Genomic DNA, 15,266 nt, shown 5'->3' on the forward strand with positions numbered 1-15,266 from the left:
AAATCAAAACAATAAAACCACCATACCCCACAAAGGAAAAGTAGAAAACAACGAAATAATTTCAAAAATAGATGTAGCTGGTTGGGGGGGGCTTGACTACCGCAAGGGTCATAGGGGCACTATTTCGTGTGGTGTGCCTTGGGCGAGTACAGCCTGGAGGCGCACATTCATTTGCATAAAAAAATTATAGGAGGTCAATCAATCCCAAGCTTCCTTGCGCTCAACAAAACTAACGAAGAAGAGTTAACTTCCGGAGAAGGAATCGACGTTAGTTTACCGCACGAGTCAGTCATGTTTAGTAATCGTTTTCACAGCTTGAAGATCGACCATTTATATTTGTATAATAAAATGCGAATTCATTTACTTGATTTATCCTTAGCCTTCACCTTCGCCTAAGAATTTATGTTCTTACTGATTTGCTAACACGCTATCAAATCAGGCCATCGCTAACAAAAACGCCGCACTGAGGATGGACCAGGTTCTTGACGTTGGGGTGCAAGACGTCCTGGGCCAGGAGCAGTCTACCGCCGTGAATGTCGAAAAGTCCCCAGCTACCGATGTCACATCGGCACATAACCAGGCTCTCCCATCCGATAACACAGCGGACAGCGAGCGTCTTGACTCGGGCCAAGGTAAAAATCCCATCCTCGGTTGGTTTGTTCAAACCTCACTTTGTGTTTGCTGTTAAAAACGTAATATTGGAATATAATATTGTGAATGTGCTTAATTGCTGTTGAGATTGTCATGATTGTTTTCTGTTTTTAGTGTCAATAAATTTGTTCAAACCAAAAAATAGCCAGAACTATGCGTCGAATTTCATAACATCACTGTGATCGGATTCTTAAGGCCAAACAATGTGTTTTCTTTGCGATCATTTTGAATAGGAAGTAGCATACCTGTCAACCTCAGCCATTTGTTCCCCTTGATATTGATTCCAATTCCCCTTATCAAGCGATGACAAACCTTACAAAAAACGTGGCACCTATTTACTCACAGCCAGACAGATTATTAGTCTCAAAATTGCTTTTCTTGGGGGCTGCTGAATCTTTAATCTGGTTGAGGTTTGGCATCAGGTTTATTAAAATTATACCTTTCAAATGTGTTTTACTAGGAAAGAAAGTCTTTGTAATGTGGGAGAAAACCGGAGTGCCCGGAGGAAACCCACGCAAGCACGGTGAGTTCATACAAACTCCGCACAGTAAGTCCGGTAGCTGGATTTGAACCCACACAGGAGGTTCCCAAGACCTTAGAACCGTGCCGCACATGCGCTAACCACTGCGCCGCCATGCTGCCCCAGGTGGATTGGCCGGTCCAAATTGTCCCTATGTGTGAATGAGCGAGCGAGTTGTCTGTCCCTGTGTGCCCTGCGATTGGCTGGCAACCAGTTCAGGGTGTCCCTTGCCCACTGCCCGATGATTAACGGGATGGGCTCCAGCACCCCGCGACCCTACTGAGGATATGCGGTGCAGATAATGAGATGAGGAAAGAAAGTCTAAACAAAATAAGTTCCCAAAATAGCAAATATTTAATTTGTAAGAAAACCAATCAGAAAATATTACATATGTGAGTTGAAAAATCAAATACTTGTAATCCAGATTCTGGTGTATGTCTAACCTTTAATTTTATGAACGCGAACTTTTCTGAACATGGCTTTTTGAAAAATAAGAATCGGATCATTTAACTTCTATGATGTAGGAAATACAGCCAAATTGTATTTTATGACCATGGTCAAGCAGATACAACTAGTTAAAGACGTGGCAGAACCTCCCCATAAATTATTTGTGAGGGGAATCCTCTGTTCTTAAGCTTCAGTTCAACAGCAGTAATTATATAATCTCTGAACATCCATATCAAGCTCCTACATTTAACTCACAAATTTTAATTTACATATTAAGCTGAGAGCCTCACAATATCCTTCTCCCTTGGGCCGCCAATGCGCCCCAGGTCGTATGTTTGATACCCCCTAATGTAGAATATAAACTAAGGTAATTTGTCTATTCAAGTTTATTATTTTTTTTGCCAAATAAACAAACAAAATAAATTAGAATTTCAACACAACTAACAAGACTAATCTTTCACTTAAATCAAAAACTAACAGTGCAGGAAATAAAATTAAGCTTGGTAGCAACTTGTATAAAGGTAGATGATAACTTAAATAGCTCCCTGAAACCTTTACAGTAAATTATTTTGCAATTTCAACACAACTTACATAAGTTAACTTTAAAAAAAAAGTGGTCTGAAATTTCAACGGCTTGCGAATTAAAAATAAATGAAAACTCCAGTGTTAGAGTAAGATTGACAAACTAACATAATGATAACAGCTAATCACTCAGCCTTCCACTTATGTGTGCTTTTTATGCTTTGTTTCTTTCACAAACAAACATGTTTGATTGACAAACTAATGTTATGATAAGAGCTAATATATCAGTTCTCACCTGAACGTGCTTCCTTAGGGCCCGGTCACACAGCCGTTTGCGTCTGTATCACGGCTGAATCACGACCAGAAATTTCTGCCCGTGAAGCAGACGCTGTTGCCCGCGTTGAGATCGCGATACAGACGAGATACAGCCGTGCTTTACACGCGGCAAGAAATTCACACGCGGTTGGCCGCGCGAAAAAGTTTTGCGCTGCTCAAAACTTTAGACCACAGGTAACCGCGGGCGGCACACGTGGTACACACGCGGTACAGACGCGGAACGACGTGCTACGGCCGCGGCCAGGGCGCGGTTACAAGCGGGTAGGACGCTGAATTTTAGCGGGTAATCGCGGGTGGAGCACGGTCATTGCACGTTTGTTCTGCGTCTGTATCGCGGCTGAATCACGTGAATTAGCGTGTGTAACGCGTGTGACGGTCAAACGCCTTTCTCCGCGAATATACAGCGCGATTTGCCGAACACACGTCAGTTGTGCTCGAGACGTCAAGGGGTGGACATGGATCCCCATCACCGTAGTGACCTTGTCTTAATCCATTTTTATTTCTTGACATTTCTTTTCATTTCATAACAAGATAATAAAATAAAAATGAAAAACTATTACAACAATAACATATTGGCTTCTTCTTCGGTGCCATAGCTTGAAATCTTGATCTTCACGGGACTGTGTCTTGAGCGGTTATGATTTCTAGAGCCCGGCTCGGCAGCTTTTATACCCGTGGTCCACCCGCGGAAAGGACGTGGAAATGACGCGATGAGGAAGCGGGACAGCCGCCGGCGTCTGTTTCGCGGGCATACCACGGATGAACAGCGGGTTGGCCAATTTTGCGCATTTTCCACCGCAGGCAACAGCGTCTGCTTCACGGGCAGAAATTTCTGGCCGTGATTCAGCCGCGATACAGACGCAAACGGCTGTGTGATCGAGCCCTTAAAACCAGTGAATCGCACTTTTTACGCTATCTCTTAATCAGACACATGCTTTTCTACCACTGACATTTTTAAATCTCAATATTATTACCGGTTTTGATTCACATGCATGTCAGGACTCAGCAGTTAGCAGAGATGCAGCTGTTTTCTCTAAAGTTATTATTCCTGCTTCAGTGACTCTGCCCCCGGTCGCTTATCCAATCAGAAGGCACGGTGTGGGTAAGGCCGAAGGAAGTCAGGGTGAGAGAGGCTTGGCTATGTCTGAGCCTAACTAATAAAAATGAAAAATAAATAAAATAGCCAATAATAATACCGTCACATTCCCAAACATCAGTGCAGATAATCGGCCCACCCGATAATCAGTCAAGCTCTCATCATGTTGTTCTTCCCTTTGCAGTTAAGTTGATTAAAAAAAACAAACTTTAATTTAAATTAAAAAAAATAAATTCTGGCTGTAACGTTTTTAATTTGTGTGGAATTCTCTGCCATATCACTTTTTAGAGTCTGGGCTGCACTGCTGCCAAGATTGCGGGGAAGCTTTCAATGAAGAAGCAGCCTACTTGGATCACAAGCATCAACACCCTGATGGAAAGTGCACACTTTATCTGGAGCCAATGGATGAGTCCGATATCGTTGACGAAGTTGAGGAAAGTACTAATAAATTGACGTTTGCTGACATGAGCGAATTCCGATCCCACATTGAAACCAACCAGGGTCGGCCTTCTGACACAGAGCAGGGTACCAAGGCTACAAAGCCAAACCTTTATGAATGTGATGAATGTGGGAAAACCTATGCCATGTTAGGACACTATCTGAATCATCAACGTGTCCACATCCAGGCTTCCGAAGTTTTATCAACGGATGATCTAAAGAAAAAGTCCTTTCAGTGTGAGACTTGTGGGCGGAATTATACTCGTGCATCTGCCCTTGATGCCCACCGACGTGGCCATGAACAAAAGTTATTCAAACGAAAAAACAAAACCTCAGGACGCAGAACTGCCGAGAAAGTTGATCCAACACACAAGATCGTTAAAAGTCAGGCTTCTGCAACTTCTGAAAAGGTTTTTGACTGTACCTGTGGAAAGAATTTTTCGACATTGGTTAATTTAAGGGCACACCAGCGATTCAGTCTTAATATTGATTGCTTTCCACATGGGAGGAAAAATAAACTTAGGAAAAATGTATTTTACTGTCGGGAGTGTAAGAAGTCATTTCATGGGCATATTGGCTGGTTCAATCATCAGAAATGGCATGAAAATAATTCAAAAGACTCACCAAACAGATTTCCTTGTGAGGCCTGTGGGAAAGTGTTCCTGAGGCAGACGTTCTACCTCAAACATTGGCGCGTAGTGCACAGTGGCGAGACTCCAGCAAAGTCATTTTGTCACCAAGTGGACCAACTGCAGAAGAAGGCATTTGAATGTATAGACTGTGGTTTAAAGTTCTCCAGAGCATCAGCACTTCACTCTCATCAACGTCAACATGAAGATATGTCTAAAGATTCTGAGAAAAAGACCCAGGAATATTCACCTCAGCTCCTCCAGCAGGATACTTTACAACAAGAACCAACAGCAACTCAGCACTTAAGGCATCAGGTCCTGGCAGATAACGTTCTTCCTGACATTAGATCTGAAGAGCATGTTGTAAATGAGCTTGAAGAAGATGAGATGGGGAGTTATGAACCTGGGGATTTTAATGTACTGGTAATAAGTCCAAGTGAGTCCGAGGCGGAGGCTGACCAAGACTTCAACCCAAACCATGATCCGTTATCCGATGAGGAGAGGGACGACCACGCTTCAGCCCTGAATCTGATTTCAAAACCAGAGCTTGACTTGAAAATTGTACAGGTTGACCTGAACCACACCAAGGAACCGCATCCCCAAACAGCGACATCAGCTGAAAACGACAATACCCGAGGATGGTTTAATTGTCCAAATTGTTACCGTTACTTTGGTAGCGAAACATCACTGCGGGCTCACATGTCGTGGCACAACATTCGTAGGAGGAGACGACAAAATAAAGGTCAGTCAGTGGAAATTCATAATTGTAATATTGAAGCGGGTCATACTCCTGAATATGTGAATGAAACTAACCAAGATTTAAACCAGATAGATGTATCAGAGCAGACAAATGTTAGCTGTGACGTTTGTGGGACCAATCTTTCGAATTTGTCCGATCAACATGATGAACGACCTCTCTGTCAAGATTGCGCGATGTCTAGCTTCGAGAACAATATTAGCAACAATTCTATACAGAGGAAAGAAAACATATCTGCAACTAAGAAAGTATACAATCCCAAAAAAACTCTTCTTGGCCCCAAGAATTTCCACTGCGAGCAGTGTGGGAAAGGTTTTTGGTCTTTAGGTGCTTACTCGCATCATAAGCAAAACCCAAGTCAGTGCGTAGACGCAAGGCTCAGAACCGGCGCTACACAGCAGCTACACCGCGGACGTTCCCGCTCTAGCATGAAAGTAGCATGTCCTGTATGCGGCAGAAAGTTTCGGCACAAGGGGATTATGACGCTGCATATGCGTACACACGAAGACGGAAATTATACGTGCGATCTCTGCAACAGGTCTTTCCGACTTTTCTCCAGTCTTCTCAGACACCAGGTCGTGCATAATGACCTCCTCCCTCCACCTAGTAAATCTTTTCAGCATCAAGTAGAACAGCTGCAAAAGAATACATACAGCTGCCCTCAATGTGGTAAGCTGTTTTCCAGGGCCAAAGCACTGAAGTTCCATATGAAGTATCATGGGAACGAGGGCGGGAATTCACCATCGCCACCCCGTTCCAGTGTCCGGCAGGATGACCATCAGTGTGCCACCTGCCACAAACGGTTCAGCAATAGGGCCTCCTTGCGGAAACACAAAAAGTTGTGTCCAAAAAATGAGGATCATATAACACAGGGTCAGATTAAAAATGTAAATAGTAACAAACCTGAGAAAAAACAGGAAGGCACTACAAAGTTGCTGCACAATTTTAAAAACGAAAAGGAGGAAATCCGCGCACAAAATCCTAGCACTTATCAGTTGAAATACAAGTGTGACAAATGTGAAAGAAGCTTTTCGGTTGTAGGGGCTTTGAATCTGCATAAAAGAATTCATGGTAAAGGTTACAACAAAGTTTCAAAAGAAACCCCGTCCTTACTCACTCCTGAGGAAAAAATGAGGAAAGATTATCCATTTCCCTGCTCCGAATGCGGGAAGCGATTTTTGTCTAACTCTGCCCTCGGTTCGCATAAACGATGGCACGCAAATGACAAAATTTCTTCTCTTAAACAAGCAATTTCTGACCACTCCTTTCAGGGCTGCCAAGTGCAACCTCCTGACCTAAAAAACAAAAGCGAGACTTTGGACTTAAGTATGCAAGATCATCAAAAATCTGCACAAGAATCTTTTGTAAACGAATCCTTAGTAGATAGAGGTACACAGAAACCCAACTCCTCACCTAAAGAAAAGAAAAAAGAGTCTGAATACGTCTCAAAAATATTGATTGAAAAAATGTACCAGAATCCTCTCCGCTCTGTTAGCTTCTCCAAAGCCAGAGGTCCTAGTGACCAACCAGTGCAGGCCCAGTCAGAGATTTTGAAAGACAAACCCAAAAGCACATTGGACGCTCAAATACCAAACTTTGAAATAAAGCCACATAATCAAACAACAATAAGTGAAAGTGGCGCACCTATTTTGAGTGTTTCGAACCAAGATCGTGTACTTCTATGTGGCGCTAATGCCATACTCGCTGACCGTAAATCACACCCTGAGTCTAAACTGGTGCACCAAGCTCCTGAGCACATGGTCGAGGTGCCGCCGCTTAGCAGACACTTCTCAGAACCAATGGTCAAATGTCTTTTCAAGTGTGGCAAATGTGGCAAAGCATTTCAGACTGAGAAACACCTAAAAAGCCACAAGAATAAGGCTAAAAGCCACCCTTTCGGTTGTGCCCTGTGCTGCAATGGCTTTTTAACAGAGAGTCAGCTGCAGCAACACTTTGCCTGGCACGATCAGGTTCGATTTCGGCTTCCGAACGCGGTCCGCCTCCGCCTTAGCGCTCTTTTGGCCAAAAAGGCTGTCCCCTTTCTCACCTTGACACAAAAAAGACGGTCAGTTTGTAACGGCAGCCCTCATGGTGGCGAATCAATTCCTTCATCGTACCCGTCACAGAACTACAAATGTTTGCATTGTAAAAGTGCTGCATGTGATTGTAGTGGCCTCCATGCGGCTGACATGTCTATTCAGGACAAGCCATCCGTTGGTGAGTCATAGGAAGAATTTTAAATGTTTTGAATATGCTGCTACTGTTATTCATCACATTAATTTGTACCAGTACTACACTAAACATGCTCAAGGCATGTATTAAAATGTTTGTTTACAAGTAAAAGTTAATAGACTTGTGATTTTTGTTTGGGCGAAGAGATAGATCCCTTGTTGAAATTATCCGTCAATTCTGTTTAACACTTAATTCTTTCTGGATTAGTATTGCCTAAAAGGTACCAGTGCTGCTTTGCCAAATTCTCTTCATACCTTCCTCATCATCATTAGTTTCATGGATGCATTGCCAATAGATGAATTCGAGAAATTGGAGCAAAGAGTTGTATAAAAATACCTGAATGTATGTCTAGAGCCTTTCTCTTCAAGGTTGGGAAATAATTCTTGTTTGATTTTTCTGCTGTCATTTAAAATATTGAAACACTGTAAAATACTATACTAACTGAGCAAGCTCGATTTGTGCACTCTTAAAAGAATCCTTACAGAGCAGAGCTTTGTCGGACTAATGTCGATATTGTATATTTTGTTTTGCATGACTAGCTCCAACTCTTTCCTTTAAATATGTGTTTCTATATTGTGACATAGGTATTTATTCATCAAATGAAAGTGTGGTACTTGTTTTTATTTAGTTCATAAGTTACATAAAAGCTAATCTGGAGAAAGATTGTGAAGTTAATATAAAGATATCCCCCTTACCCCATACCTACAATTTTGCCTTTGCCCTCATGTTTACATGCTGTTTTTGAGCTATAATAAAAATGTCTATGATAGTCTGCATTAATGGCTTGTGTAATGACTTCACACAAATCTACACTAAATTTGTGTGCTTGTAAATATTCAAAAGACACTCCATTTGGAGTAAAGTCACTAATAGTCATTTCCTGAATGATTGCTTACATGAGTTATTTGCCTTGTGTTTGTTTACTTTATGAATTTTCGTTTGAAATGCATCACAATTTTGAACGTTTTACACAGGGGCCAAAAGTGTTTTGTATTTGCTCAGTTTTGATGGCATGGGGCTAGACTTAGTTTGAGACGGATTGTTTGCTAGAGGATTGTAAAAAGGGGAAAATGTACTGAGTTATGTTGGTTGGTGATGGAAAAATACCTACTTTCATCTGCTCAAGTTGGTTGGAATATTTAATTTTTACTCAAAAAATACGGCTGATGTCAACGCACGATATGGCAGGCTGAGATCTCTTAATGAGAATGGCGCTTTCTGACAAAGACTCTTCAAAGTTACATGTTTTTAGGTTAAAATGCAGCCCTTGTAATGTGCTTCTTCTGCGGGGCTAAGTACTGTTACCAATTTACCTATAAACAAAGCCAAATTTGCAGTATCCAGGTAAAATGTGATGTCGCAAGTGAATTCAGTTCAGAAATGAACACTCAATCTTTGTCTGCTTGCTGCCAACTGATTTCAAAATCCCATTAAATCCTGTGCTGAACGGTCGATTACAAAACTTGATGGCGTCAGTGCTACTAGTAAAAAGGTTTTATAGAGCCGTGTTTTTAAAAGACCAAACTTGTTATATGGTTTGAATGTTGACATATTGTGCCGCATCATTTTCAATTGCAAATCTTCTTACTAACACAAATAACGATTAAGATGATCTGCATCTGTCTTTAATCATCTCTCCTAAAATCACTACCCAATATTCCTTGAAACAAAACCGTTTTTAACCATGCATTTCCTATTTTTAGCCAAGCAGAACAAAGTTGCGCAGGATTGTGGACCGACAACTTTGAATGTTTCTGACATTCAAGAAAAGCTGAAGACTCGCAATTGGGACCTGGCCGCGGACAGGACGGTTGATTTTTATTACCAAAAGGCTGAGGACGGCCACGATGAAAAAAATGCATCACCATCAAAAGCCGACCCAAAGTCATCCTACAGGTGCTTAACTTGTGGGAAGGTTTACTACTATCAGCTGTCATATAAAAAGCACATGGATATGCACAAGAAAAGAACCAAAAACAAGATTGCTGAAAGTTCCCCCAAGTATCACTGCCACATATGCAGGAAGAGTTTCCACAGGGAAACTCGGCTCCGCAATCACCTGTTGTCGCACATGTCGGGGGATGTACACAGGTGCAATCCGTGCAACAAGATCTTTGATAGCCTCTCGGCATGGTCGGATCACCAACAGGTCCATGAAACGAGGCCTTTTTGGTGTCTGACTTGTAACCTAGGTTTTACACAAGAGGAAAACTTAAATAGACACCTGCAAAAATTCCACTTGGGGAAGTACAAGTGCTCCAAATGTTCTAGACGCTTTTTCACAGAAGTTCTGTTTAGCGCTCATGTGCATGCTGATAACAAAAAGGCCATCATCAAGTGCGGCGATAAAAATAAAATGCCTGTTGAAAATGACAACCGGGAGCAAAAAACGCAGATGTGTGACAAGACGGAGGAGACTTTGCATGTATCCGCAGAGCTTTTTAACAATCAAGGGTCTGCTCATCCTGAAAGTGAGGGAATTGGGAAAGAGGAAGAAGTATCGACAACACAGGAACTGGAGCTGAGTGAGCAATCTGATGAAAACGTAAGAGAGGATAAAACATGCAGGGAATTTGAATGTTTTGAATGCGGTCGGGAGTTTGACAACATAAGTCAACTTCATTTGCATTACATTAAACATGCCATTGGTGAAGTGCCTTTACCTGATACTTAAGGTTGATTATTTATCTGTGGTAGACTGTTTTTATACCACAGTAACCTCTATTAGTCTAATGCTAACATTTTCAAGGATAGAGGATAGAACAATGAACTAAATGGATGTTTTTTTCTTTCGCATTTTTAATAAACTGGCAGTAAAGTCAACATTTGCTGTTCCTTTTTGTTTTTCGCCTGTATACATTCTTAGAAACACAGAGTGAGTTGGCCTATGCATTATATTGAGTATTTTATAATCCGGTTGCTGTTTTGGCCATAAACATTCTTTTACCTGTATTGATACAATACTTTTGAAGAATTTATCAGTCATCCCTCAAATTCAAATGATTGCACAAAACAAAAGGGAACATGATAGACAAACAGGGTAAAGCATACCATCGTTATATTTTCTAAATCGCCTTCAACACATGGGATGAGGTCAGCTTATCAAGATTCGCATCGGTTACATAAAAAATGTCACATTATCTCATCTCAGCCGTACCGCTTATCCTCATTAGGGTCGCGGGGGGGCTGGAGCCCATCCCAGCCATCTTCGGGCAGTGGGCAGGGGACACCCTGAACTGGTTGCCAGCCAATCGCAGGGCACACGGGGACAGACGACTCATTCGCTCATTCACACTTAGGGACAATTTGGACCGGCCAATTCACCTGAAATGCATGTTTTTGGAATGTGGGAGGAAACCGGAGTGCCCGGAGGAAACCCACGCAAGCACGGGGAGAACATACAAACTCCGCACAGAAAGTCTGGAGGTGGATTTGAACCCACGACAGGTTCCCATGACATGAACTGTGCCGCACAAGCGCTAACCACTGCGCCGCCGTGCTGGAGGAAATTCTCACTTTCAACTAAAAGTACATTCATTATTTTGCTCTGATTCAAATTAACTAAGTGGCCAACTTAAAAGGTCTGTAGTTCCCTTTGTTGGCAACAAAGTGTTATCAAATTAAAACATTTTTAAAAATACATTTAGAGTTGCATGATTCATTAAAACTAGGTTTAGCGGCATCTATTGAGAAAATTACTTTTAAATGAATAATTTATCATATGATGTTTACAACACTAATGATTTTCCATTTCATTGCCTTTTAAAACAACATATTTTAAACATTTCAACATTTGAAATCGAGAAGGTGCTGAGTTAACAAGCCAACATTCTTTATTTAGGTTATTTCACTTTATTGTTTATGTATCCAAATATGTTTCAATAGATTTTCATATAAATATTTATGTTAGGAAGGTAAACAGAACTGACCAATTATCTTAGTTTGCCGATAGTGCAGGCTCTAGAATAAATGACTTTCATTGGCTTGCACTAACTTTTATTTTGCTCCCAGTGGTAAAAGCGAATAAGACAAACAATATTGATTTAAAAAGTAAAGATAAAAATACATGAACTATCAAATAAACATGCATTTTTAAAAATACTCATAAGTCAATAACTGCCTTTATTTGACATAGCATTAACTTCTCCTAGAGGGAGCTGACGTAATAGTCCACCATCTTGCTGCTAAGGGACACCGAAAAATCCTTCATGATCTGCACTGCTTATCCTCAGTAGGGTCACGAGGGTGCTAGAGCCCATCCCAGGCGACTTCGGGCAGTGGGCAGAGGACACCCTGAACTAGTTGCCAGCCAGTCAAAGGGCACACAGGGACAGACAACTCACTCGCTCAGTCACACCTAGGGACAATTTCTACCGGCCAATTCACCTGACGTGCATGTTTTTCAGAATGTGGAAGGAAACAAGAGTGCCCGGAGATAATCCACACAGCACAGGAAAACATGTAAACTCTGCACAGGAAGGCTGGTAGCTGGATTTGAACCCATGACCTTAGAACTGTGCCGCGGACACGCTAGCGACTCAGCAGCCATGCCATCCCGAAAAACCAAAACCTTTCAAAATGTTGGACAAAAAAGTTACAAGAAAATGGTGCTGTTTGGTCTCTTTGAGTCTCAGTAATTAGAATTTTTTGTTGTGCTTTTAACCATTTGTTTTCGGTCGCACAACACGATACAGCAGTATCTATTGGTCAGATAATATATACTATCCCTTAAATATATCTTTAGTCAAGTCATGTTTATTTGTATAGCCCTGAATCACAAGGAGTCGCAAAGGGCTGCACAGACCACAGATTATTGCAAACCACAGACTATTATTACACCATCCCCTGATCTAAAACCCAAATAAGGGCAAGGAAAAACTCGAGAATCTCAACTTGAGGAAAATGAAGAAACCTTGAGAAGGGACTGCATATGAGGTAACCCCCCTTCTAGGATGACCTGGCTGCAATGGATGTTGCAATAACAATTAATACACAGATATTGTCAACAGGAAATATAGGTCATTCATAAGCTATTTAATAGAATTGTGTTTTAAGCCTATATTTAAAACGGTTTTGCTGAGGTTCCTGATCAAATCTCGGGGGGAAGAGCATTTCACAGCACTGGGGCCCGAATGGAGAACGCTCTCAAACCTGCAGTTCTCTTTTTGGCCCTTGGGATCACTAGTAGACCAGCATCTTCAGAGCGAAGGCTCCGGACCGCAACATAGGGGGAAATTAAATCTGAAAGATACGAGGGAGCAAGTCCATGCATGATTTGCTAAACTACCAACAGAACATTAAAATCACATCTTATGCTAACAGGGAGCCAATACAGGTTAGCTAAAATCGGGGTAATGTGATCAAACTTTCTTGTCTTAGTTAAAAGCCTCGCTGCGACATTTTGTACTAGCTAAAGGCTCTTGATTTTGGACTTCGGGGGATTGGAGAGTAGTGCATTACAGTAATCGAGACGGGAGGTAACAAATGCATGAATTATAATCTCCGCATCCGACTGAGACAGCACAGGGCGAATTTTAGCAATGTTGCGAAGATTGAAAAAAAAAACTATTCTAGTAATATTCTTAAAGTGTGTTTGAAAGGACAGATTGGGGTAAAATATGACACCTACATTTTAATTGAGTCCTTTTGGGTGATATTACATTTGTCAATGTTCAGAGCAATTTTTGAGAACAAGTCACGGCATTTAGATGGACCAATAACTAACATTTCGGTCTTTTCAGAGTTAAGGCGCAAGAAGTTGAGTGACATCCATTCTTTTACATCAGTGAGGCAGGCCTCCAAATGTCCACAGTTTAGTGTGGCAGATTCCTCCATCGCAAGATATAGTTGAATGTCATCTGTATAGCAACAGAAACTGATATTATACTTGCGAATAATATCACCTAATGGAAGCATGTAAATGCTGAAAAGAAGGGGGCCAAGTACTGAACCCTGCGGAACACCACAGGTAAAACTAGGGGCTCAGATGTCATTTCACCATATTTAACACAGTGCGTCCTATCTGAGAGGTAGGATCTGAACCATTAACGTATGCAGGGGTCAATAATGTAATATAATAATCGTAATGCATTTCATTCTAAGCATCTTTCTTGACACCAGATATTTGGTTATCACTATCAGTCGTAATCAAGTCCTATGTCATCCTGGTTTCGTGTTGTTGTTTATCTTTTTATTCTGAGAAAAAATGTTAAGGCACACTTGAAGATTTCGCTGTAATGTGTAGTGCAACTGAAAATGCGTGTTTTTTGCCCGTCCTTTTGCAAAAAAAAAACCCAAAACAAATAAGAAGTTTGGAAAAGAAATTAAAACCAAGAAAATGAAAAAATGACAAGAAAAGAAAAGAGAAAAATCGAGGGTAAAACCCCCAAAAACTAAAAGGGAAGAAAATGTGGAAAAACAGAAAAGAAAGCAAGAAAAAAAGAAAAGGGAGATAAATGAAACAAAAGACAAATTTTGAGCAGTACTTGTAGCAGCAAGATGACGTACAAGCATGCTAGCTCCCTCTAGCTGACACTCATGTCAAATGAATAAAATTTTGTCAACCTACAAGTATTTTAAAAAATGTACATGTAAATGATAGTTCATGTATGTTTGCTTATTATTTGAAATAACAGATTTTGATGAAGTTCTTTAGCTCTGTGAGGCGCCAAATAAGCACTGACCCTTTAATTAATTGGATTTTTATTGGTTTTATATATACTCTCTATAGGGACTCTTTGGAGACATCTATAGTCACAATTGTGAGTAAAAAGTTGTAATTGTTAAAAAATGGCTTTGTTGTTACTATTTTATTACCAGGTTAATTGTTGGAACCACTAACAAAAATAATTTTGCTAGGAAATCGTATTGACCCAATAACAGGTAAGCTGTTTTCAGAGCAGGTCCGCCGGCACCTTGGCTATCCTCAGGATGCATCAGGTTGGAGACCCTTTCATTAATTGTCAAAGAAATAAAGTCCCATCTTTTTTGGTTTTGCTCTTTTGAGAAAAGTTGATTAATTGGAATTTATTGTTTTTACATAAGCTCTTTAAAAAGACCAATCAAAGTTGTTTATAGTCAGATTTAAAAATTTAAAAAAATATTGTTATGAAAAACAGGAAAACCACAGTAATATTATTTCCAAAGTGTAGCAACTGTGGTCATGGTTCTAAACCTCGGTAGGCAGGGTTCATACGGGTAGTGAACTACATGAAAACGTTTTGAGTTTTAATGTTGTGTTTTCAAGGATTGAAAAGTGCTCGAATTTTGGGTGAAAGTGCTCATAAATGCTTGAAATTGTTGCCATGTTCCACAAGTCTGCTTAAAATGATCCTGACACTGTTCAAAAATGATCCAGATACTGCTCTGTGGTGGCTTTGCTTTGCATTTTGTTTTTTCCCACGTGATTAACGGCAGCTGGCATTAGTTTGTATGGCATTGTCCTAGGAAGCGTCATCGCCCCAAGAGGACGAGTGCATTAGTGCAAGGATTACGTATAATTACAGACATTTATAATCTCTCATCTCATTAGCTGCACCGCTTATCCTCATTAGCTGCACCGCTTATCCTCATTAGCGTCGCGGGGGGCTGGAGCCCATCCCAGCCATCTCCGGGCAGTGGGCAGGGGACACCCTGAAC

General features: G+C 41.0%; 1 protein-coding gene across 3 annotated transcripts; it reads left to right on the plus strand.

Annotated features, from left to right (window-relative positions):
* Positions 1 to 224: 224 nt before the first annotated feature.
* LOC148371963 (uncharacterized) lies at positions 225 to 10,451 on the plus strand. 3 transcript variants are annotated; one of them, XM_088326599.1, is made up of 4 exons: positions 225 to 632; positions 1,112 to 1,174; positions 3,861 to 5,381; positions 9,332 to 10,451. In XM_088326599.1, exons 1-4 carry the CDS (start codon positions 470 to 472, stop codon positions 10,300 to 10,302), a joined length of 2,718 nt encoding a protein of 905 aa, XP_088182725.1. In that variant the 5' UTR covers positions 225 to 469; the 3' UTR covers positions 10,303 to 10,451. The 3 variants fall into 3 exon arrangements, with proteins under 3 accessions (XP_088182725.1, XP_088182723.1, XP_088182724.1); XM_088326597.1 differs by lacking the exon at positions 9,332 to 10,451 and having other exon boundaries at positions 3,861 to 8,404; XM_088326598.1 differs by lacking the exons at positions 1,112 to 1,174; positions 9,332 to 10,451 and having other exon boundaries at positions 3,861 to 8,404.
* Positions 10,452 to 15,266: the final 4,815 nt, after the last annotated feature.

The sequence above is a fragment of the Urocampus carinirostris genome, chromosome 2 (genome assembly GCF_059441175.1).
Source record: "Urocampus carinirostris isolate Australia breed hairy pipefish chromosome 2, RoL_Ucar_1.0, whole genome shotgun sequence".
Lineage (NCBI taxonomy): Eukaryota > Metazoa > Chordata > Actinopteri > Syngnathiformes > Syngnathidae > Urocampus > Urocampus carinirostris.

Bases quoted from the DNA above. Each gene is read 5' to 3' on its own strand.
- LOC148371963 (XM_088326597.1), top strand. From the start codon at position 470: ATGGACCAGGTTCTTGACGTTGGGGTGCAAGACGTCCTGGGCCAGGAG. The intron at 633-1,111 runs GTAAAAATCCCA...GTGTTTTACTAG, and splicing joins GCGTCTTGACTCGGGCCAAG to GAAAGAAAGTCTTTGTAATG. The intron at 1,175-3,860 runs GTGAGTTCATAC...ATCACTTTTTAG, and splicing joins AGGAAACCCACGCAAGCACG to AGTCTGGGCTGCACTGCTGC.